Below are 24,206 nucleotides of genomic sequence, written 5' to 3'. Positions count from 1 at the left end.
TTTTTGTATATCTTAAATATATTGGGCCTGATTAAGAGATGGGAGCATAGCAAAAAACAGCAAATAACTTTACACCATGGTAAACCATGAAACCATGCTGCATTGCAGGTGGGGCAGATGTAAAATGTGCAGAGATTTTTTTTATTTTTAGGAGTGGCGTGTCCAAACTCAAATCTAAACAACAAAAAAATGTGTTACTTTAATTGTAGAGCTTATGACAGAAATGTATGTCACCTTGTTACAGCTATGCTCATTATAAAATTGTCTTCCTAAAATCTAATGCATTTAATATACATTCATTGTCCACTTTATTAGGCACATCTGCCTGTTAATGCAAATATGTAATAAGCAAACATATGGGAGCAACTCAATTCATAAAATCCTGCAGATGGTCAAGAGATTCAGTTGTTGTTCAGACTAAACACCAGAACAGAGAAGAAATGAAATTTAAGTGACTTTGTTCAATGATTGTTGGTGCCATATGGGACAGTTTCAAAAACTCCTGATCTCCCCATAATTTTCACAATCAACAGTCTCGATTTACAGAGAATGATGAATAAAAAAATGATTCATGAATGGGGACAATTTCTTACTAATGAGTGAGACAATAGCCAGACTGATTCAAACTGACATGAAGGCAATGGTAATTCAAATAACAATACATTACAATACTAGTATGCAAAACAGCATCTCTGAATGAACAGCACATCAACTCTTGAAGTGTCAGGGCTACAGCAGCAGAAAATTGCATTGGGTTCCACTCCTGATACCCAAGAACTGGAAACTGAAGCTACAGTGGGCACAGGCTCACTCAAAGTGGACAGTTGAAAAAAATAAAACATTACCTGGTCTGACAAATTGCAGATGGTAGGGTCAGAATTTGTCATAAACAACATGAACCCATAGAGCCAACCTTGCCTTGTGATGACAGATCAAGTTACAGGTTGCAGGAAATGGTTCTTGGTACACATTAGGCCCCTTATTACCGATAAAACATTGTTTAGGTGTCAGTCTACCTGAGAATCGATGCTGAACATGTGCAGCTACCACAATATAGCCGTTTTGTAATTGCTATTTCCAGCAAGATAACACACCTTGAGCTTGATTTCAATTTTGTAAGTAAAGCAAAAAATTGTCACTTTGTGTGTGGAACAAACCATGTTGCCTGGTAAGGGGAGCAAATACATTTATATTTTTTCTGTGCAGGATAAACACTGGCTGCTTTTGCATGTAGTCCACAAATGCTTGCTTTATTTTTACATTACAATTTCAGTTTGAACACAACACAACATCTCTGTACATGTTACATTGCAGTGCAAGATGATTTTGCCCAGTTGTTTGATTTTTTGCTTTTCTTACATAAATCGGGCTCCTTGTCTCAAAGCATACATCATCTCAAGTTTGTTCTACAAACAATGTGTTCCAGCGGTGTCCACAGTCACCAGATCTTTAATAAATAGAGCACCTTAAGCCGAACAGGAGAGTCGCATGTTGACTAAGCAGACAATAAATCTACAGCCACTGTATGATGCTTTGATGTCAGAATGGTCCAGAATGTCTGAGGAACATTTGCAGCACTTTGACTGTACCATTTAATGTCATTAGGAGCCTGTTTTTGGTCAAAGGGCAGTCCTACATAATTAGTAGAAAGAAAGGTGCACGCAAAACAGTGGACACTGAGAACCGTATTCGGAGTTGGACAAAAAGGGAATCTCTAAATGCATCTGAAAAAAAAACCCAACTCACTCTTTTGTGACCTTTTCAGTGTTGGTCGCAAAAATAAGTTTGCAACTGTGTCTTTTCCTCTTACCGTGCCTGTGTTATAACTGGCAAATACAAATGGAGGCATGACTTTACTGTGAGTACTAAAAAAGCTAAAAATCACAGTATACAGTACTCTGCATGATCATTTCATTGACTTGCCTTATAGTGCAGATAATTAGTACCCAAATGGCTTGGAGCATCATCGCTAAGCAAACCAAGCACAAATATACATTTTTGTTTTCTAGATTATTATGTAGAGCCTTCCTAAACATAGTATGCAGCTTACTGTATTTGTGTGAAGCGAGTGTACATGGCTATGTATTTTGATTTAAAGCGTTGCAGCAGTTTTAATTCATTTTAATAATTGGGGTGCGCTAAAGTTTCTGTCCGATCAAGCACAAGTGGCGTCCATCAGCATCATCAGTGTGCAACTTACGCCTGGGTTTCGCCAGCTGCATGTCAATCTGCTCCAGGCGGATGCAGTCACATCTGTTTGGCACCAATCCATCCCTACATGCCCTTACTCTATTTTGGCGGCGTCCGCACGCTCACTGCCTGCATCTGCACACCCATATCAGGCCCTGGCATGGCTGTTTAGTCATACATGGTTCCAAGTCATGTTTATGGCTGAAAAAGCCATCTGGTGTCTAAAGATGCATATGTGCAGAATGTAAGGGAATACATACCTTTAACTGGCAGCCAGGACCGTGGGACAGCGGGATCTCGGTAGCGGGCCAAGCACTAGAAAGCCCCTTGCGGGCTTGCTGTGGACACAGTGGCTCGCTGTGCTCGCCACAGGATCTATTCTCCTTCTGTGGATGTCGTGGACACCCACAGAGTTAGAAAAGCATGTGGCGCCAGTATTCCGGCAACGGCATTTCACCACCTGTCAGGATTCCGGCATCTGCATTGTGGTCACCGGAATCCCAACAGGCGGTCTCGTGATTGCCTCTCGAATAAAAATTGCAGCTGAAAAAAGCCACAATTCACATTTATGTCCAACTGTAAATATTTTGTAAGGTCTAGACTGTATTTGAATAATTTATATCATATTACTTCTGTCCCTTTTCTTCTTGAAAACTTTACAGCCCATGCATAACTAAAGCAGCCATTTTTGTGTTTCTTTTTTATACTTTTTTTTTTTTACGTAGAGAGAGACCTACAGTTTATTCTGGCAACCAATACGTTTTCCTATACAATCAAATATCTTATTGGCTTTTCAAACTGATTGTTTACTTCCATATAATCTTAGAACATCTTTTTTTTTCGGAGGGGGGGGAATTACATCAATATTTGTTTTATTTCTCCGGCAGGGTCCACAGGTTATCCACAGGATAACATTGGAATATGATGGAGCGATTGGCACCAAACGATCACAAGTTTTCTGGCCTCCCAGGATGCAACGGGCTCATCCATATAATCCCGCCCACCGACTCAGTCAAATCAGTTTTTTGTTTGGTGCGGCAGGAGCCGGACCATGGTCACAGGGCAGCTGTGTTTAGCAGCCCTAAGCTTTATTTGATTTATTTTTATAGTCTTACTATGTTTTCTGAGTGATCTTTCCTAACAGCGTCTTACACACATATTGGAAAGAGTCGCTCCAACAACTCTCCGCCGGGTCGCAACAACGCTTACCCACGGTACAAGTGCTGTCTCGACAGGCGTCTGTGTCGGATGTTACTAGCAGGTCCAGCAGACGTTACCAGGCTGTGGCCGGAGCACGGGGAGAAGGTAAGGCATCGGTTCCGCTTAGAAGGGGAATACGGACACAGCCGCACTGTTTTGGGAGGAGACTACCAAACAGTAGCTGGCGCGCAGCCATCACGGGTGCTCCAGCGCTAGGCTTTAGGGATCATAAGGCGCCAGGATTAGTTTGAGGCTACGATCCCTAGGGTTGATGTCAGCAGTGGGGAGTCAGACGCTCTCTTGGTCGCCCCTCCCCCCAGTTCATGACCAGTTTCCATGCATCTCCCATCATGAACTGATTGCCTCACTTCCGTCTCAGACGCTACCACGAGGGGACTCGGTCGCAGCATAGGCCGCTGCATCTGTATACACTAAGGTTTACCGCTAAGAGACTGAGTCGCAGACATGAGCATCTGCATGCACTAACGTTCACTGAGCGTCTGTGTCCACTAAAAATTACCTGAGCGGCAGTGTACACTAGTAGCGTCTGGATCCACTCAGCGGTTGCTAAACGTATTGATCGATCCTGAAAGTGGGGTGAGTCTCCCTGTATCCCACTCTACGGAGTAAGGGTTATACAGCACTAAATTTCTATCTACTGTTGTTAGTATGAATAGTAAAGTTTAGTGCCTATTGCATATGAGTTTTGTACAATACTGTGGTTTTCTCCGCAATTGCGTCTGAATACAATAAAATAACTGTATAGAACAGAATACAATAAATGTACTCCTACATACTTGAAATGTGTTTGTAGTTGATAATATGCTCATATGACTAATATATAACATGTGACTGACTGCTAGTGTGATTGCTGACTTTATATATGTTTGTCAGTGTTTTCTTCTGAACCTCAATGCTGGTGCTTGGGTTGGGGTCAGATTGATATCACTTTTATGCATATAAAGTGTTTTCAGTCACAGATTGTGTAGTATACTGTGGAAAAGCTGATTGTTTATCATGTCTAAGAGCGGCAAAGGTGACGAGGTTACATTAACAGTAACACCAACACTCAAAACATGTTTATCCTGCAAGGTGGGGCTATTAACTCAAACTTTGGCAAACGATGGGTTATGTGCAAGTTGTTTTGCGTTTCAGAAGATTGCAAGGCAGATCCCTGTTCAACTACAAGTAGATCCACCTTGGGCCATGTTTGCACAAACCTTATCTAGTATAGCTGACAGGTTGGTCCCTGCAGTCTTAACATTTGGAATAGGGTACACTATTAACCCATACATGCATCTCCCATCTTATGGTATAGCCTCTACAGCTTCTACAAGTCAACAAGCTGATAAACCAAGGGTAAATATATCATCAAATTCACAGGCTACACAGGATGATACAACAGATGATGACTCCATATACTCTAATTCACCATATGAAGAACAAATAGAGGGTTTCAGCTCAGAATATATAGCTGAGTTAATTGGAGCAATGAAAGCTATTCTGTCTCTAGGGGATTCAGCTGAGCCAATAATTAAAACTAAAGCACCTGTGTTTAAACGTCCCAAAATAGTTAGGGTTGAGTTTCCAGGGTCAGAGGAAATATAGAATTCCCAAAAAGTGGGATTCTTTCTACCATTTTCCAACTGGGGACTGTTTAAAAAGAGAAGTGCCTCCTAAGGTAGATACGCACGTCATTTGACTAGTGCGAAAATCTATTTTACCTTTGCCATCTACGTCATTAAATGATGTCACAGACAGAAGAGTTGATGGTTTATTGAAAAACATTTTCTCTGTCAGGGGCAGTCATAAGGCCTGCTATGGCCTCAGCCTGGATGGCAAAAGCGGTAGTTGAATGGGCTGAAGAACTGGAAAATGGGCTCTCAGCACCTACTAGGGAGCAGGAGTCACATATAGCCCATATGAAACAGGCTGCGCTATTTCTAGAAGAAGCAGCAATGGATATGGGTATGATTGCTTCTAAAGCATCAGCCTTAACGGTAGCTGCTCACAGAGCAATTTGGCTACGTACATGGAAAGCTGATTCAGAATCCAAAAAGGTTCTGGAAGCTTTGCCTTTTGTTGGGAACATTCTTTTTGGAAAAGAACTGACAGACATTCTGGAGTCAGAAGCTGAATTCAAGAAGGTCAGGTTTCCTGCCAGCTATAATCCTAAACCTAAGGGCTCGGGATTTCGGCCATTTCAGTGGCAAGGTAAAACAAAAGGTAAAAATGAATCAAAGCAAACCCAGTACAATAAGTATGGTAAAGCAAAGAAGCAATGGGCCACTAGAGGGCCAGCTTCCAAACCAGAACAGAAACCATCAGCCTGATGGTGCGGGCCTCCACCTGGGGGACTCCAAGGTAGGGGGCCGTCTTCTTCAGTTTGCACACATGAAGGTTTTTTTGCACCAGCCCATCTCATATGGAGCCGAAGGCCAGAGTCCTGCAAGAAGCAGTTCAGAAATTGCTTCGGTCCGGGGTAATTATTCCAGTACCCCCGGCACAACGGGGGCGGGGTTTTTACTCCAGCCTATTTTTGGTCCAGAAACCAAATGGGTCATTTCGGCCCATCCTCAATCTCAAAATGTTAAACAAATACATTTGGGTCCCAAGGTTCCACATGGAGACGTTACGCTCCATAGTTTTGGCCATGGAACCAGGGGATTACATGGTATCTCTGGATATCCAGGATGCTTACCTGCATGTGCCTATAGCATTGTCCCATCAGTGTTACCTCAGGTTCGCTATCCTCCAGCAACATTTTCAATTCCAGGCATTACCCTTTGGGATAGCCACAGCCCCCAGAGTATTTACCAAGATCATGGTGGTTATGGCAGGTTATCTCCACAAGCAGGGGATAAGGATTTTTCCATACCTCAACGATCTTTTAATCCTGGCACAATCCCAGGAATTGCTCTTGAGCCATCTCCAACAGACAATAACTTGTCTACAGAAACCCGGATGGCTCATAAATTGGGCAAAGTCTTCTCTGATTCCGTCACAACGGATGATTCACTTAGGGGCTGTATTGGATTCAAGTCTGCAGAAAATATTTTTACCTGTGGAAAAGATATCCAAGGTACAGTTAATGATTCAGGAATTGTTGCACAGTCAAACAATGTCAGTTCACACGGCAATGCGAGTGATGGGGTTGATGGTGTCAACTTTCGACATGGTGGAATATGCACAATTCCACTCAAGACCGTTGCAACATCTGATTCTGACCAGATGGAATGGAGTACATCAGACAATAAAGAAACAAATGATGGTACTTCCAGTAACGGTAAAAAGGTCGTTAGCCTGGTGGCTACAGACATCCCATCTAGACAAGGGGAGACCCTTTTGGATATCAGATTGGGAGATCCTGACAAAGGATGCCAGTCTTCAGGGCTGGGGAGCAGTGTCCGTAAAAATATGGTTCCAGGAACAGTGGACCATAGAAGTAAGTTGCCTGCCAATAAATCTGTTAGAAATTCGGGCCATATACATGGCACTGATTCAGGCAAAGGACATTCTGAAATAGCGTACCTCAACCATCAGGGAGGAACTCGCAGCAAAAAAGCAATGAAGGAAGTAAGTCACATACTAAAGTGGGCAGAACTTCATCTTCCAGCATTGTCCGCAGTGTTTGTTCCAGGAGTCCTAAGCTGGGAAGCAGACTTTCTCAGTCGACACACCATTCGAGCAACCGAATGGGCTGTACACCAGGAAGTATTTCAGACTCTAGTAGACAAGTGGGGGTTGCCAGAGATAGATCTCATGGCGTCCCGTCTGAACAACAAAGTTCTGGCATACGGGTCAAGAACAAAAGACCCCGGAACGATCCTTGTGGACGCACTGTCAGTGAAATGGGAATTTCATCTGGCATATCTGTTTCCTCCAATCTTCCTGATACCCAGGGTGGTGAGGAAAATAAAGTAAGCAAAAGGTGCCGTGATTCTAATAGCTTCGGCTTGGCCCAGAAGGCATTGGTACATAGATCTGCAGAGGATGTCGATGGATGCTCCAGTTCTGCTCACTCAGTGTCCAGATCTACTGATGCAGGGTCCTTGTTATCACAGGCATCTGGATCGGCTGTCTTTGACGGCGTGGCTGTTGGAACCTCTATCCTGAAGTCAAGAGGTTTTTCACAACAGGTAATTCAAACAATGCTCAGAGCAAGGAAACCTTCCTCTGCTCGCATTTATCACCGAATAAGGCAAGCCTATATTCATTGGTGTAGTGAAAGAAATATGGATCCAAAATCTTTCAGAGTATCAAGAATCTTAGATTTCCTTCAGGCAGCAAGGATGTGCGTACTTTTTTCCAGGGAATGCTGCGCATTCAACCACCTTTTGTTCCTCCTGCAGTACCTTGGGATTTAAGTCTGGTCCTCAAAGCCCTTCAAGGGGCTCCGTTTGAACCACTTAAGAAAGTGGATCTTAAATGGTTGACAGCTAAAGTACTCTTTCTACTGACTATGACATCAGCTACAAGAGTGTCAGATTTAGGAGCGCTGTCATGTAAGTCTCCTTTTCTGTTTTTTTTTATCCAGATAAAGCCGTTCTCAGAATTAGGTCTGGTTATCTTCCTAAGGTGGTATCTAAGTTTCACCTTAACGAAGAAATTGTAGTCCCGGCTTTTCAGGTATCGGGACTTTCTGTGGGAGAAGCGTCGTTGGACGTAGTCCGTGCATTAAGAATCTACGTAGATCGTACCAGTGCCATCAGAAAGACAGATTATCTCCTCTGTCTCTACGGATTTCACAAGAGAGGGTGGCCTGCTACTAAACAGACGCTAGCAAGATGGCTTTGAATGACGATTTCAGAAGCATACTCTCGAGCTGATCTCCCTGTTCCGGCTAATGTCTCTGCTCACTCTACATGTAAGGTAGGTCCTTCATGGGCAGCACAACACGGTGCTTCAGCAGAACAGATATGTAAGGCAGCCACATGGTCTTCCATTAACACTTTCATTAGACATTATGCCTTGGATACCTTTGCCTCTCATGACGCTGAATTCGGGCGAAAGGTTCTCCTGTCTAATCAGGAGCGTCCCCACCACTAAAAATTGCTGTGGGAAGTCCCAATGTTATCCTGTGGATAACTTGTGGACCCTGCCGGAGAAATATATGTTATGGTAAGAACTTACCGTTGATAACGGTATATCTCCTATGTCGACAGGTTTCCACAGGGATCCCACCCTGACGCACCTGATTTGAGAATCTTTATACTCACTAACCTCTTCCCTCTTGCATGGAAGGGTGTGCATGTGTGTTCTTCTCGCCTGAATAGGGTTCTACATAATGCTCCTGCTTAAATGCTTTGGAAACAACTGATTTGACTGAGTCGGTGGGCGGGATTATATGGATGACAGAAAGCTTGTGGTCGTTTGGTGCCAATCCGCTGTCGCTCCATTATATCCCAATGTTATCCTGTGGAAACCTGTGGACATAGGACAAATACCGTTATCAATGGTAAGTTCTTACCATAACGTATATATTCTGCTTCCTGATTGTGTCCCTAACACAGTATTTTCGGTCTACATGTAGTAAAGCAGCAATACCTTGAAAAAATGTTTTCTTTGTATTTTTAACACCAGCAAGCTGTAAGAAGAATATTGCCAATCACCATTTTTTCTTTTATTTCTTCAGGCTGCTTAATATTGAGTTAATATCCTGCTGTGTCCACAGTGTCATTGTTTGTTTACATCTTACTGTATAACTGTTTTAGTGAGAGATGCTTTCATTGTCTGTTATAACATTTGGCCTTCTCGCTCATTAATGTTAGAATTTTCTTTAAATTCTTCCCATGTACTATTCAGTGTACTAGTATATTCTTCCAGAGTACAGTACTGCAGCTAAGTTAAGCAAATTCCATCCCATTCAAAGTAGTGGCTAAATGACCTCTGAGATGGTGTTCATTTCTTGTACTTTAGTGTATGAAAAAAAAACTTGCAAAACCAAGAACATATTAGTCTATGAATAATCAGAAAACTGATTTGTGTACAGGTAATATTACTATGAATAGCAGGGCAATGTTAATACTTGAATGAAGTGCCAAAACATTTGCTGAATGACCTGAATACTACACTTCTGTAGTCTCAATTTTGTTTCATATTTGAATACGTCATTATGTGTACCTCTGTGATTTGAGACTATTATACTGAAACCAAACTCTATTTTATTATTTTGTGTATATATATATATATATATATATATATATATAAAATTATTATTATTTTTTATTTTTATTTTTTTTGTAGTCTATCCGGTTTTTATTTTACATTGTATTATTTATTTTATGTAGCAATTTATGTTCCAGACTAGCATGCATGTCTTCATTTTTATTTTATTTTTTGTTATGTTTTTCATATTACTTTGCAGATAAACCTGAAGAGTGCAGGACACCCACAGTCCCCATTCTTGCTTCACAAATCAAACATTCCGAAGATGCATTTGGTTCTATTCCATTTATTTCTGCTTCAGGCAAGTGCAGCTGTTTAGTACAATAGGTGAATGCATAGAATAAAGTTCATAACTAAAATTAATTAATTCTACTACACTGGCTTTCCTATTCTAGTACTTTCAAATTCACATGATATTTGAGAAGTCTTCATACCTGTAGGTCTCTTCATCTTCATTCATTTTGTAAATGCAATTCTATAAATATAGGTTTCTGGAGTGTATAGGCTTTTGTAGGTGTTAATGTGGTGGGTTTTTTTTATTATAATTTGGAGCATTGTGCCTAAAATCTGTTTAATTATATTTAAAAATGACATATGTCTTTTACCAACAATGCGATGGTGTGTTGCTTATCATCTTGGGCATCAATGTTTCTTAAAGAAACTCTAGACAAAGTCACTCTGTTATGCTTGTGTGTATAGGGGCCCATACATTTGGCAGCTATCGGGGCAATTCCCCACTCTGCCGATAATTGGGTCAGCGAATTGGGGAAATCCAACATGTTGAAAATCCTTGATTCGCTGAATCCGACCAAAAAAAGATCAAGATCGGTGAGTCAGGATATTTAATATGCTGTTTTTTGACAATTCTTTGACGGATCGCAGATCGTCAATGTTAATTGCTGATCAGATTGCCGAAACAGATTGGCAGAACGGGGAATCAGGCCGTATATGTATGGCCTGCATATGACATCAAATTTGAGCAGTGTTTATTATTAATTTTTTTTCTTCTTTCTCATGCTCACTGTATAACAGAATTTCTGATAAAACATCAAGTTGTATTTAATATTTTTTTTCCTTTCCCTGAGCACTTCATAATGCAGCTATTACATTTTCTTATTTTAATTTGTTAAAATGCAGAGTATTTTTTTTACAAAAAATGTTAAGCCTCGTTGGACTGCCATTGTATTTTTGGCAGTATACTACAGTTTCTACATAATTTTATGCACAGTATTACCACTATGTACTAATAACCTAATGCAAATGTTTTCATAGAAAACTACTGCAAAAGGCTATGAGTGGAGATTGTGGTCCCCTACAGTCTAACCCCCATGTACAAAACTTTGCTTTGGCCCAGTTTGTTTACGCCATCCATTATGCCTATGGAGGCATTCTCATAGGATAGGGATTTTTCCCATCCCTCTCCTGCAACTCTGCGCATGCGAAATGTCAGATTTCCTGGATGAGTCTTGTAAAAAAAAAAAAAAAATCTAGAAGACTCCGCCGATATGCTGGTGATGTAACCTGCAGAGACATCAGTTATCGCTAACGGTGTCCCTGCGAGTTAAACGTTAGTAAATAGCGGGGCAATACTAGTTCAAAATGAAAATAACTGTTGTGATGGATACTGACTGTTAATAATTGTGTAAGTGCCACAATTATTAATATAGGCTCTTTAATTTGTTAGGTTTTTTTAGTTTTAAAAAGGTTAAGCGTTGTTGGACTGCCATTGCAATCCTACACATTGTAAGCATGTAAACTGAGACAGTGAGTATTTACAAAAAAAAAAAAAAAGCATTTATCATTTCCAAATCCATTTTATTTTTATTTTTTTGGGTGAAATTTTCTGCAATTTTTCGAAACTTGGATTAATGCTGAATCATGAATTCTAAAGTATTTCTTTGTGTTCTGTACATTTTGGATAGATTTCCTGTGCAGTGTGAAGAGATTATAAACAAACTAAAGGTATTTTTATTACTTTGGTAAAATTCAAACTATTCTGAACAAAACAAAAATAAAAGGTACTGTATACTATGTGTGCGCATTGCACTATTGATGAAATGTGACCAGCCCAAAAATAGACTCGGCACGAGGGTGACAAAAGATAATCCAGCATCTTTTAGCCTGCTGTTTTTTCCAGTGGAGGAGATCTTAGAGGGCTGCATAGTGCTAGGCTGCTGCTCCATAATGTGAGCGGTGAAACTCAGAAAATTAGAATATCGTGCAAAAGTTCATTTATTTCAGTAATTCAACTTAAAAGGTGAAACTAATATATTATATAGACTCATTACATGCAAAGTGAGCTATTTCAAGCCTTTATTTGTTATCATTTTGATGATTGTGGCTCACAGCTTAAGAAAACCCCAAATCCAAAATCTCAGAAATTTAGAATATTACATAAAATCAATAAAAAAAGGATTTTAAATACAGAAATGTCGGTCCTTTGAAACACACTTTCCTCTTATGTATATGCATATGACCAACTGCTGTGATAGGATGGAAGCATTACAGCTGTGTCCTTATATACCTAGCCTCAATACGCCATGCAGTGCGAGAAGCCTGACACCAGTGACTCTGCCGATCATGTAGTTTCATTTTCGCCCAAATGTGTCTTCATACACAGTTGTTGCAAACAAAACATCACGTCTCACTGCGACTTGAGCATCTTTTTTTGCACAGATGTGTGTATTAATTGCAATCCAACAAAACTGCTTCACAAGGCCATACTGATTAATTTAATATGCGACACTTGTACATCTGTGTGCGACAGAATCTGAAGCTGTATACAAAGCACAAGATATCTTGGTGTGATTAAAACCACAGCTGCTGCATTGTAGCACTTCATATACAGTCTCGTGAAGCGGTTTTGTTGCATTGCGACTAAGATGCATATTCAAGTGACAAAGAGGGCGGCGCAAGCAGAGTCGCACAGGAACTGGCGTTCTTAAAAGGGAAGTTTGGTGCGACTGGAGGAATAGTGTATGACAACACATCTGTATGTTGCCAATTGAATAAAAGCCTTAGTACATGTGCAATACAAGGTGTGTTTTTTTAAATGTAATTATCTAATTAGATAAACAAATAATACTAGAGTATTATAATTTTATAAATTTTTGGCACATATATAGTACCTTTCAAAATATATATTTTATTCCTATGCTTGGTGGCATAATATAATGCTATTCCCTAAATCATAATAAATTATAAAACCCTCTCCCTCATCCACTAAGATTTGTTGTTGTTTTTTTTAGAATGTGACAAACTGCAATATTAATATGAAATAATACTTTTGTGAACCAATTTATTTCGCCATCTCCCATTTTAGAAATGCACAATGTAATGCTTAAACCCCTTCTAAACAAACAGTCATCTTAACAAGCTGATGTATTTTATGGTTGACCTACATCAAAGATTTATATTACAAAATATAAACCTCAAAGACATTTTTAATTTCCAGTTTTTGTGCGTCTTGAAAACCACAGCATCAGAGCCACAAATCTCCGGCAATAGTGAGCAGATGCTTCTCTGCCATTCTTCAAAGAAATTGTGGAGATTTAAGTGAAATGTCTCGATAATCCTTGGGCCTGACATGTGGCCAATTGCTGTGAAAAGATGGTTGCAGTATGTTACCAATTGAAAGAAAACCAAAAGCTTGTCCCCCCACCCCCCCAAATGACGATGCAGCAGAAGGCATGTAATTACTGGTTGCAAAGCATTAATCAGGTTTAATCGGATGTTGGGAAAAAGAACATCAGAACATAACATTTCCTTGAAGATTGGGATGATCTTGTATGATTAAAGATGTTCCCCTGACTGTTGCTGGAGGGATGAGCAATTGTCCTTTAAAGGCTACAGACGTAATTATAAGTGGAGAAATTTAAGCCCTATGTTGCATGCAGATGTTGACTTCTGAATTGTTTTCACTTACATTTTTAATCTTTTTTTTTTAAGTGCAGAGTTTAGGCAGAAAAATGGAAACTGAAAAATGGACGCCGTTTGCAGCTACAAATAGCTATTCATTTAGAGAAAAATAAACATACTTCAGATGATATGTACCTTCATTAAGTTCAGTTTGCAATACATGAAAATTTAATCCTACATATGCTTTCACTATTAGCTGTCAATCATGTGTTAGGGAACAGTTATACAGGTTGAGTATCCCATATCCAAATATTCCGAAATACGGATTATTCCGAAATGCGGAATTTTTTGAGTGAGATAGTGAAACCTTTTTTTTTCTGATGGCTCAATATACAGAAACTGTTTAATGCACAAAGTTATTAAAAATATTGGCTAGAATGACCTTCAGGCTGTGTGTATAAGGTGTATATGAAACATAATTGCATTCTGTGCTTAGACTTGGCTCCCATCGCCATGATATCTCATTTTGGTATGCAATTATTTCAAAATACGGAAAAATCCGATATCCAAAATGCTTTTGGTCCCAAGCATTTTGGATAAGGGATACTCAACCTGTAGTTCTACCTACAGTATGGAACCAACATTCTTTAGATGATATGTTACTTTTCCGCTTCAGATGACTCGGTTAGCAGCCAATATATCCCCACTAGGTACATAATGTTGTAAAGTGTATGGTTTGCAGTTTATGGGGTATATTCAATTGCTGTCAGCAGCACTCCTTTTCAATGCTGGGTCAAACCCGACAGGTTTGGCCCGTTCCCGACAGTGTCAATCCCACTTTTTTAAAAGTCGGATTGACATTGTCGTAAACGGGGCTAAAGCCTGTCGGGTTTGGCCCTGCTTCCGACAATACATGCGGCTCGGCGGATCCACGTGTATTCCAGCAAGTCGGATTTCCCGAAAAACTGAACCCTGATTGAATAGGTTGGAACCCCTTCCGACCTATTCCAGTCGGAAACTGCCGTCTTTCCGACAAGACTGCAGTTTCCGACTCTAATTGAATACACCTGTAAAACGTCATTCAAGTAGAAGCCAAGCATTTGTTTAAGGAGAATACCAAGTAACCCAATGGGTGAATGCAACTTATATATATAATTTGAAAGGCATACTTTAATTGAGTAATAAATACTTACATTAAAGGGCTTAGAAAAACAACAACTCTCTAGTCTTATGTAAAAGCAAGAAATGTTCCTGTAACAAAATACCCCAAAGTCTCACAAACTTATTTAATATTTTCAATGCAGAATTTGTTTTGCTAATGTAGTCTCAACACCTAAAGGAAGTTACAAACTTAATGGCACAACAGCAAATAACAGCATGAGCCTGTCTTTCCTGACTCATTTCCATACAAAAAGCAAAGTGCAATTTATGGAAGAAAACACAATTTTATGTGCACAAATTACAATGTAATAAAAACATTCAAACACACATGTGACACAAATAACAAAGACAGTCCTAATATCTCCTAACTCAGAAGGGCTGGATGAGATCATGTACAACCAGTTTAAACCATTATCTTTCAGATCCAATGTTAATCAATAATACACCCTAGTTATACCCAGTAGGGTTTTTTTTAAATGAAAAAAATGTGGTGTTGCTCCCACAATGTAACAAGATTTATAGTAACTTCCATATTCTGCATAATTCTTCAGATGCATATTTTATTAATTTCTTCCCATTTTGAGAACTAATTCTAAGCGATCAAACTTATGCCAAAAAAAAAAGTGCAGGTACTGGGTATCACTGAATACCATAAGATAAAAAGCTATGTCCTTTCAAAGTTCGTACTTTAGCAATATTCAACCCACCACCAAGTAATTTTGATCACCGGCCCATTACCAACTAGAATTTTAGTTTAATATGCTAGGGACTTGTAGTTTGGGAGTATTCTCCTCCAAAGTACTGCACCAGGCCTCTCCCATTGTGACAAATAGGGGAAATGGATGCAAAAACAGTACTGGATGAGTTTCTAATGCAAATACACACTGCACTGGGATGAGTGTTTAACACAAATTTACCAGTGGTATCAGATTTAAAAGAAGAACCAGTCCAGTTTCATTAGTGGGGAGTAGCCTGAACTAGAGGGTGGCATCCTATACAGTGGATGAAGTGCGATTAGAATAAGTGAACGGCCAGCAGTGATAAAAGGTGTGGTCTTGAAATGGAACAGGTGGTTGTGGATATGGATGTGTATTAGTGTGTGGTTGGTGTTATAGTAAAATAGGATTTCATGAATTGTATAATATGAGACTCCCTATTGTGCAAGAAGAAATAATTTCCTCTTTGAGACCACAGAGATCACATGCAGTGTCTGCGACCCAGAATGCCTTAGAGTTCCGCTCTTTTAGCGCTGTATTGCCGATTGTTGTAGGCACTCATAGCAGGCTGATATTTAATCATCAGCCCCTCCTAGTGCTGCTTCCTGCTCAGAAAGGACTGCTGGGTCCCAACTGAGCTGCCTGTCACACACACTGCTATGGTATATGGAAGGAGATGCATATGGGTGTGAGGGGGAGGATTAATAAGGTGATCTGTAATAAAGAAGAGGGAGGAGGTGTCGTCACCGAAGGTGCTTTGGTTGGTTGATGAGTGGAGGAGGAGTTATACTACTGGGAGTACAGAAATATGCCACAGGGTTGGGGAGACACCCTTTGCCTTCAAAAGAACATCAATTCTTCTAGGTACATTTCCACACAGTTTTTAAAGGAACTCTGCAACTATGTTGTTCCAAACATCTTGGAGAACCAACCACAGATCTTCTGTGGATGTAGGCTTGCTCAAATTCTTCTGTCTCCATGTAATCCCAGACAGAGTCAATTATTTTGAGTTTATTGCTTTGTGGGGGCCATATCACTTCCAAGACTCCTTGTTCTCCTTAAGCTGAAGGTAGTTCTTAATGACATTGGCTGTATGTTTGGGGTCAGTGTCCTGCTTCAGAATACATTTGAAGCCAATCAGACGCCTCCCTGATTGTATTGTATGATGGATAAGTACCTGCATGTATTTCTCAGCATTGAGGAAACTATTAATCCTGACCAAATCCCCAACTAAATTTGCTGAAATGCAGCCCCAAACCTGCAAGGAACCTCTACCATGCTTCACTGTTTCATGCAGACACTCATTACTGTACCGCTCTCAAGTCTGTCGGCGAACAAACTGCCTTTTGTTACAGCCAAATAATTCAAATTTTGACTCATCAGTCCAAAGCACCTGCTACCATTTTTCTGCACCCAGTTCCTATGTTTTCATGCATAGTTTAGTTACTTGGCCTTCTTTCCACATTGACGGTATAGCTTTTTGACCATAATTCTTCCATGAAGACCACTCTCCGAACAGTAGATGGGTGTATCTTGGTCCCACTGGTTTCTGCCAGTTCTGAGCTGATGGCACTGCTTCTGATTTCTAAGGGAAGTAAGCTTGATGTGTCGTTCATCTGAGGCCCTAAGTTTCCTTGGCTTGACCATTGCATCTACGGTACTCAACGTTGACTGTTTCTTTGTGCTTCAATACTGAGAAATATAGGCAGGTACTTATCCATCATACAATACCATCAGGGAGGCGTCTGATTGGCTCCAAAGTTATTTTGCAGCAGAACAACGACGCCAAACATACAGCCAATGTCATTAATAACTATATTCAGCTTAAGGAGAACAGGGAGTCCTGGAAATGATAATATGGATCCCACAGAGCCCTGAACTCAACATCATTGAGTCTGTTTTGGGATTACATGAAGAAACAAGAAGGATTTGAGCAAGCCTACACCGACAGATCTGTGGTTAGTTCTACAAGATGTTTGGAACAACCTCCCTGCTGAGGTTGTGTGCAAGTGTACTTAGAAGAACTGATGCTGTTTTGAAGGCAAAGGGTGGTCAGACCAAATATTGATTGGATTTAGATATCCCATCTGTTCATCCACTTTGCTTTATGTTAATTGTTAAAGATTAAACTATTAACACTTCAGTTTTTTAAAGCATCCTAACTTTGCAGCATTTTTTTCCACACCTGCCTAAAACGTTTGCACAGTACTGCATATTATAATATATATATATATATATATATATATATATATACACACACATACACAAAATAGGTATGTTTGTTTTTTATACTAAAAAATAGATAAAATCTCCATTCTCCTTAGACTCGAGCTAGTACTGGGCCTACAGTCTTCCCCATCTGACAACAAGGAGTAGTAAATCATTGAACCCATCCATCTAAGATGGTTAAGCAGCTTACAGTAGGCATGTGAACTTTGATGCACCTGATTGGAGTGCCCACTGCTCCTGCCCAGTTGGTGCTGCTCTATAAAAAAACATTTTTAGACTGTGTGAAACTCATGACAAACTACAGTGGCACCACCATTTTCTGTATAATTTCACATTTATCATTCCAGTGCATTAATACAGGGATGTCAAAATAAACAAACCATTCATGTGGTCTGGAGTTTATTAAAGAAGTGTTCTTGGGTAGTTTTTCATCTTGAAAAAAGACCAAGTACAGTAGCATATGATGATGATCATAATAATTATAATCAACTAACATGTTATTTCTGTTCCTTTAATAAGCTTTCTAAATTTTGTTAATTTTAATTTATAGGTTCACTAGGAAAAATATCTGACAAGTTGACATGTGCTGAAGATGTTGTGTCTCAAGTAATTAGTAAAGATGAAAAGCAGAATGAGTCCCTGAAACAACAAAAGCAGCGTCAGAATATACAGGAACAGTCTTCCTCACAGAAGGAAACTAGAGAGAGAGCCGACTCTGAGAGTGATTTCGAATCAGATCCTTCTTCCCCCAAGAGCAGTCAAGAAGAGGATCAGGAAGATGAAGAAACTTTACATGACGACCAAGGGATTTTCCGTGAAGACAATGACACAGAGACAGAAAATTTTGGACAAAGACCTCTGTTAATGGATTCCGATGAAGAAGAAGAAAAGCATAGCTCTGATTCAGACTATGACCGCACAAAAATGAAAGTCTCCAACACGGCTCTTAAAAGTAATAATGCACAAGCCACTGAAAGACATATTAGGGAAAATACTCAGTCACTTCGTAGAAACAATGAAGACAAACCATCTATTCAAGAACTAGATGCTTTTGGGGCTGTGCCATTTTTCTTTCTTAACACCCATAAATGTGAGCAAGAGGAACAGTGCCCAAAACTATCTTCTCCAACACTGAGAAGCAAAAAAGAACGTGATGAATTTGATGTATTTTCTCAAGCACCATTCAATCGAAAGCAAGACCAAGAAGATTGCCAAGTCATATCCCTTGTTTCTCCAGGTCATGTGGATGTCTTTGGGTGCTCACCCTTCCAGCCTCTTCCTACACAAGAAGTAAAATCTTCCAGCCAAGAGGACCTTTTTGGTTTAGTGCCATTTGAAGAACTCACTGGAAGCCAGACCGAACAAAAAGCAAAGCAACAACGTAATTTGCAGAAAATATCGTCTCGCCAGAGACGTACAAAACAAGAGCCATCAAATAACAATGGGAAGCGTCATCATGGCACTCCATCAAACACAAAGAAAACCGCCAAGCCTAGTTACCGCACACCTGAGAAAGTTCGCCGGCACAAAAAAGGAGGGAGACGTGACTCTCAGAGCAGCAATGAGTTTCTTACTATATCTGACTCCAAGGAAAACATTAGCATTTCACTTACAGATGTTAAAGATCACAACAACATTTTACAAGCAAATGATAACATGGTGGACTCTTTTGGTTCCAAGCCATTTCCTACCCAAGATATGAGGCCACCCCAGCATCATGGATTTACAGATAACCGTGGAGATCATAACACAGCTACAGCTGGCAGGCCAAGACAGAGTTCACTGCATGGAGCTTACCACGACAGTGATGGCGTCAGTATGGATGACTTTGGCGCAGTGCCTTTCACAGAACTAGTCTTACAAAGCATAACACAGCAACCAAGCACACAGTCACAACCGCTAGATTTAGACCCATTTGGTTCAGCTCCTTTTCTTTCAAAACAGTAGATTAGATTTTTTTTTTGTTAATTAGGAAAGATTTTAATTATATATATATTTTTTTTTATATCTTAAATAACAAAAACTTTTATCCTAACCTTTAGCACATTTTTTTAACATCTAGGCAAGCAGTCTGGAAACATAACTTTTTACAATTGTTATTTTAAATACAGTATGTACAGATTTAGCTTTAATATATGTCTCATAAGAGAGCGCCTGTATCTTTATTAATTCAACTTTAAGTAATTTTTATTAGACAGTCAAATAATCAGTTCTGTATAGAAGTGTACATAGGCACTATACATATATCCTCTGATCCTCCATCACTTGACTGAGATTAGTGTAGTCGGGTTTCCACCTTCCGACAATTTTAATCCATTGTTTTGTACACTACCTCCTGCAACTTTTATTAATTACATTGCTTTATCTGTGTGATATTGATATATAATTTTATTTGTCCTTGTATATTAAACAGATGAGCTCTTCAGAATTACATACATTTTAGTATATGGAGCAAAATGCATTAAAGTTCTCTGAAGGTGGAAAACTTCTTTCAACCAAGGTGCATCCATCAAATATGTAACTTTTAATAATTCTCACTCCACTAAATATTTACAAGAAAAAAGTATTTTATGGGGTTAAGAACGATTGTCCTAATTTGGTGATGTATGTAAATCTGATGGATTACTTACATCTCCGATTGTTTGGCTGCTGCGCAAGTGCAGGACCAGTCCTGCGGTGCCTCCCAAGCCACAGCCTGATTGACAGAAAGCTAGTGTGTGTGGGCAGAACTGGCCAGTGTTCCCTAAAATGGAGGCGTGTCGTCCCCCTCTTCTGGGAGTGGTGAGGCCAGGGTCTGCAAATTTCCTGACCTCTTCAGTGTGAACAAAATGGCCATCCTGTGTAACCTATTACTCAAATGGTCAATGTTCATGTAAGCAGGATCAGACTGGCCATCTGGCACTTCTGGCAAATGGGCCGTTCTGGCCACAAAGAGCAGGGCTGGCCGAGCAGTTCAGGCTTCTGGCTCTCTGCGCGGCCGCCCGCCCCTCCTCCCTCCATCCATCCCACTTGTGGTTGGTATACAGGGCATGCTGCGTGGCCAGGCCCCCCTGACTCGAGGCATGCCCCCGTGCGCAGTGGGTTGCCAGGGCTGCTTCTCAACCCCAATCCCTGCATGCAAGTGATCCCATGCTGCATCAGTGGATCAAACAAGAATGCAGGAGGTGTCTATTTATTAAGACTCCTCCTGCTGCTTTTGCATATTTTGTACTCAGCTGCTGTATGAGACACATCTATCTGTGAATCGGGCCCAGTGTCACACAGATGATAACTTAACTTGCAACACTCCAGTCATTGTACATATATCATAACACTTTTATGTGCGGGTACCAGGTTTTTAATTTTGTTGTTTTTAGAAACAAATGTCAAATATGTTTAACATTAGTATAAGGATAGTTTTGTATTTTACATAGGGGGGAAATATTTAAGTACTGATGTCACTATTAGGTATGTGTCACCAAAAGATACTTTTTTGTAAGGAACTGATGAATAACCACTGAGATTTACTTTGGACTGTGCTTGTATATTGATTGGTCTATTATCTGTATCTAAGCATTGTCATTTAAGTACTTTATAGCCAATAGACAGAGTACCAATATGGCAGATTTTACATTTATAACCAAACAGCAACAAAAAAAAAAAAAAAAAACACAAACTTGAGCCTATTAGTGTTGCAGTATTCTTATCAATGAATTAATTTTATGTTTATATAGCTCATGGGTTAATTCTTCATTATTTTCCTGGATCCTGCATTTTTCTTATATGAATGCATAGCTTTAATGTGTATTTTGTATGATATAACTACAATGTATGACTTTCTAAAGGATCCCTACATTTTTTCTACAAGACTATTTGTATTTTGTAAAGTGAAAATGTGTGTCGTCCATGTTTTTTACATTGAACGAGACAAAAAGACTGGTCTTGTCATGCCATTCCCTAAAATGAAGAGGATCAAGCAAGAACATATCATTGTCTAGCTAAGTGACTTCAGTGAAGAATGTTTGGTGACAAGAACTGAATCAGATGGGAACTAAGAATTGACTAGTGCCTATTTGATTTTCAGAATAAGTGCCATTATCATTACAATGAAAGTGCTTACTTAAAGCAATTAATTACCATTCCCGAAATGTTTTTGATTTTTTTTTCTCCAGGATATGTTTATGTGCTGTTTAAGTGGCTAATGGATAATACAAAATTATGTTCTTTTGTCTTTGGATAAAATTGTAACATTTTTCTTGAGATGCTAGATTACATTGCTTATCTAGCAATTCCAGTGGAATTTCTGAAAAATTATAACCAATTTATGGTGAATGGACAGTCTGCATCAAGTGCCATTACGCTGGAAATACTGGCATTCCACTGTCATTGTATTTAATTGCACTAGACTTTGTGATTGTATCTTTGTATTATAACTGATACCGATGGAAAAGTAAAATCATTTGAAATATCTGAGCCTATAAGAGACCAGGGGAACTCTACATGCTAAATATCCAGATATATGCATTAGGCACTCCAGAGGGGCTGTGTCAAGTAAAGACTTGTATGTCTGGTTACTGTAGGTAATAGTGAAAGTACAGTAGTGTATGCAGACTGGTATAACACCACTTATGTACTGTAAAAGTAGAGTAATCTATTTTACAAAGGGAAATAGCAATAAGGCATTCACAGAATGAGTTTAGGATTCACAATGCAGATACATTATTAGTGTAAAATGCTAGTTATGACATTGCAGAAGAACCTACATTTTAAGTGGCCATTATGAAAAAATAAATAAATACGATGCTGAAAGAGACCTTGGGTGCTTGAATTTAATAGCATATGTGCATGTGCCATTTTCCGAATACAGAATTCAAGGGATTTCTTATTTTTGTAATAGTCTAAAGCTAGTCAAGGACTGTACTCAAGCACTGATCACTGAGACCTCTTCCACTCTGGCAAGTTATATGTGCCAATAGGCAGGATTGTTACACGTCTGTCAGGATTATAAAAGTGTTGTTCAACAGCATTCATCTCATGCTATAGCAGAGGTTCTGAAATGCAGTCCTCCAGACATCCCAATGGTCCAGGTTTTAGGTATATCCATGGCTCAGCACAGATGATTAAATCAAAGTGACTAAGGTGCTAATTAAGTCACCTGTGGCCAAGCATGGATAAACTTAAAACCTAGACTGTTAGGGTGAGAACCTCTGACTTATAGATTTATAGCACATAGACAAGCCCTCCCACGCTACTTTCCACTATGTCCATTTCCTGCTTCTAACATGGCCATTTAAACATAGGGGGTCATTCCAAGTTGATCACAGCAGGAAATTTTTTAGCAGTTGGGCAAAACCATGTGCACTGCAGGGGAGGCAGATATAACGTGCAGAGAGAATTAGATTTGGGTGGGTTATTTTGTTTCTGTGCAGGGTAAATACTGGCTGCTTTATTTTTACACTGCAATTTAGATTGCAGATTGAACACACCACACCCAAATCGAACTCTCTCTGCACATGTTATATCTGCCTCCCCTGCAGTGCACATAGTTTTGCCAAACTGCTAACCAAATTCCTGCTGCGATCAACTTGGAATTACCCCCATAATGTAACTGAATCCAGGTAAATGTGTTAGTAAAAGCATCTGGAACACTCAGACATAGAGCATGTATCATGTGGAAGATCTCACGTGAAGCTGTCAAGTCTGCATCTTTAACCATAGCATTACATACATGTATGAGATTTCATTACTGGAAACCATTTATCCAGATAGTTCCAAAGACCAGTCAAAAAAATTGTAAGTTCTTTACTGCTGTTCAATGAAATTGTCACAGACGCTAGGGTGACAATATTATCCCTTTTACCTGGGACGCTCATGGATTACACAGGTTCCGTGGCTGAAATGTAGGCTTGAAGTCAGCCAGCCCCAGAACCTGTGTAATCCATGAGCGACCCAGGTAAAAGGGATAATATGGTCACCCTACACAGACCTAATACTATATGCTACCTTCCTTATCCTACACCCACTGTGAGGACTGCTACACAATTGAAGAGGTGAATACCAAGTGTGGGGTGCACATTGTAATTTAGTTCCAATCTAATTACGTAGATTTAAGGTGTGATTGAATTTACAGGTAAACATATTGTCCAGAAAACAATACTATACCACTATAATAGATCCCAAGCTGTATAACGAAAGGACGTGGAGCCTCTGAGACAAAATGATTTAAACTGTTTGCCTGAATCAGAGGTATATGCTATGGCATCTGCTCTAGTGACCATTGGCAGAGTTGTGGGTACAATAATATGTAAATGCTAATTTCAGCCTTCCCCTTGTGCACTAACGCGTTTCAGATAGTTCAAATGCCATTTTTCTGTACATATGTACCACTGACGTACGGTGGGGTGAGGCAGAGCCTTTCCTGTCATACTAACGTTTGCACCAGAGTTTTGACTGTATAAAGTATATAAAAAATACAAAGAATATGTTAGAAATATCTTCTTTGCATTATTCTAATAATTGTATAGCCAAAACTCTGGAGCAAAAAAGTATATGGCAGGGGAGGCAGTGCCTCACCTGCCTATCTTTTCCACACATCTCTGTTCAAAACCCATGCCCAGATGTACCCTTTGGCTCATATATTGTGTGTAAATCTTTCTCTGGGGCTAGCCAGTGCCTCCTGAGCTATTTAGCTCACCGCACGTCTCT

At 39.7% G+C, this 24,206-nt stretch overlaps 1 protein-coding gene across 2 annotated transcripts in view; it reads left to right on the top strand.

Annotated features, from left to right (window-relative positions):
• Positions 1 to 22,314, top strand: part of BMP2K (BMP2 inducible kinase) — a 406,412-nt gene extending 384,098 nt beyond the window's left edge. For both annotated transcript variants that reach the window (XM_063919964.1, XM_063919966.1), the window contains exons 15-16: positions 9,758 to 9,859; positions 18,073 to 22,314. In XM_063919964.1, coding sequence (XP_063776034.1) covers positions 9,758 to 9,859; positions 18,073 to 19,469 — 1,499 coding nt within the window. In that variant the 3' untranslated portion in view covers positions 19,470 to 22,314. The remainder of the gene's footprint in view (positions 1 to 9,757; positions 9,860 to 18,072) is intronic.
• Positions 22,315 to 24,206: the final 1,892 nt, after the last annotated feature.

The sequence above is a fragment of the Pseudophryne corroboree genome, chromosome 1, assembly GCF_028390025.1.
Source record: "Pseudophryne corroboree isolate aPseCor3 chromosome 1, aPseCor3.hap2, whole genome shotgun sequence".
NCBI classification, from domain to species: Eukaryota; Metazoa; Chordata; class Amphibia; order Anura; family Myobatrachidae; genus Pseudophryne; species Pseudophryne corroboree.
This window is presented reverse-complemented; position numbering and strand designations above follow the sequence as displayed.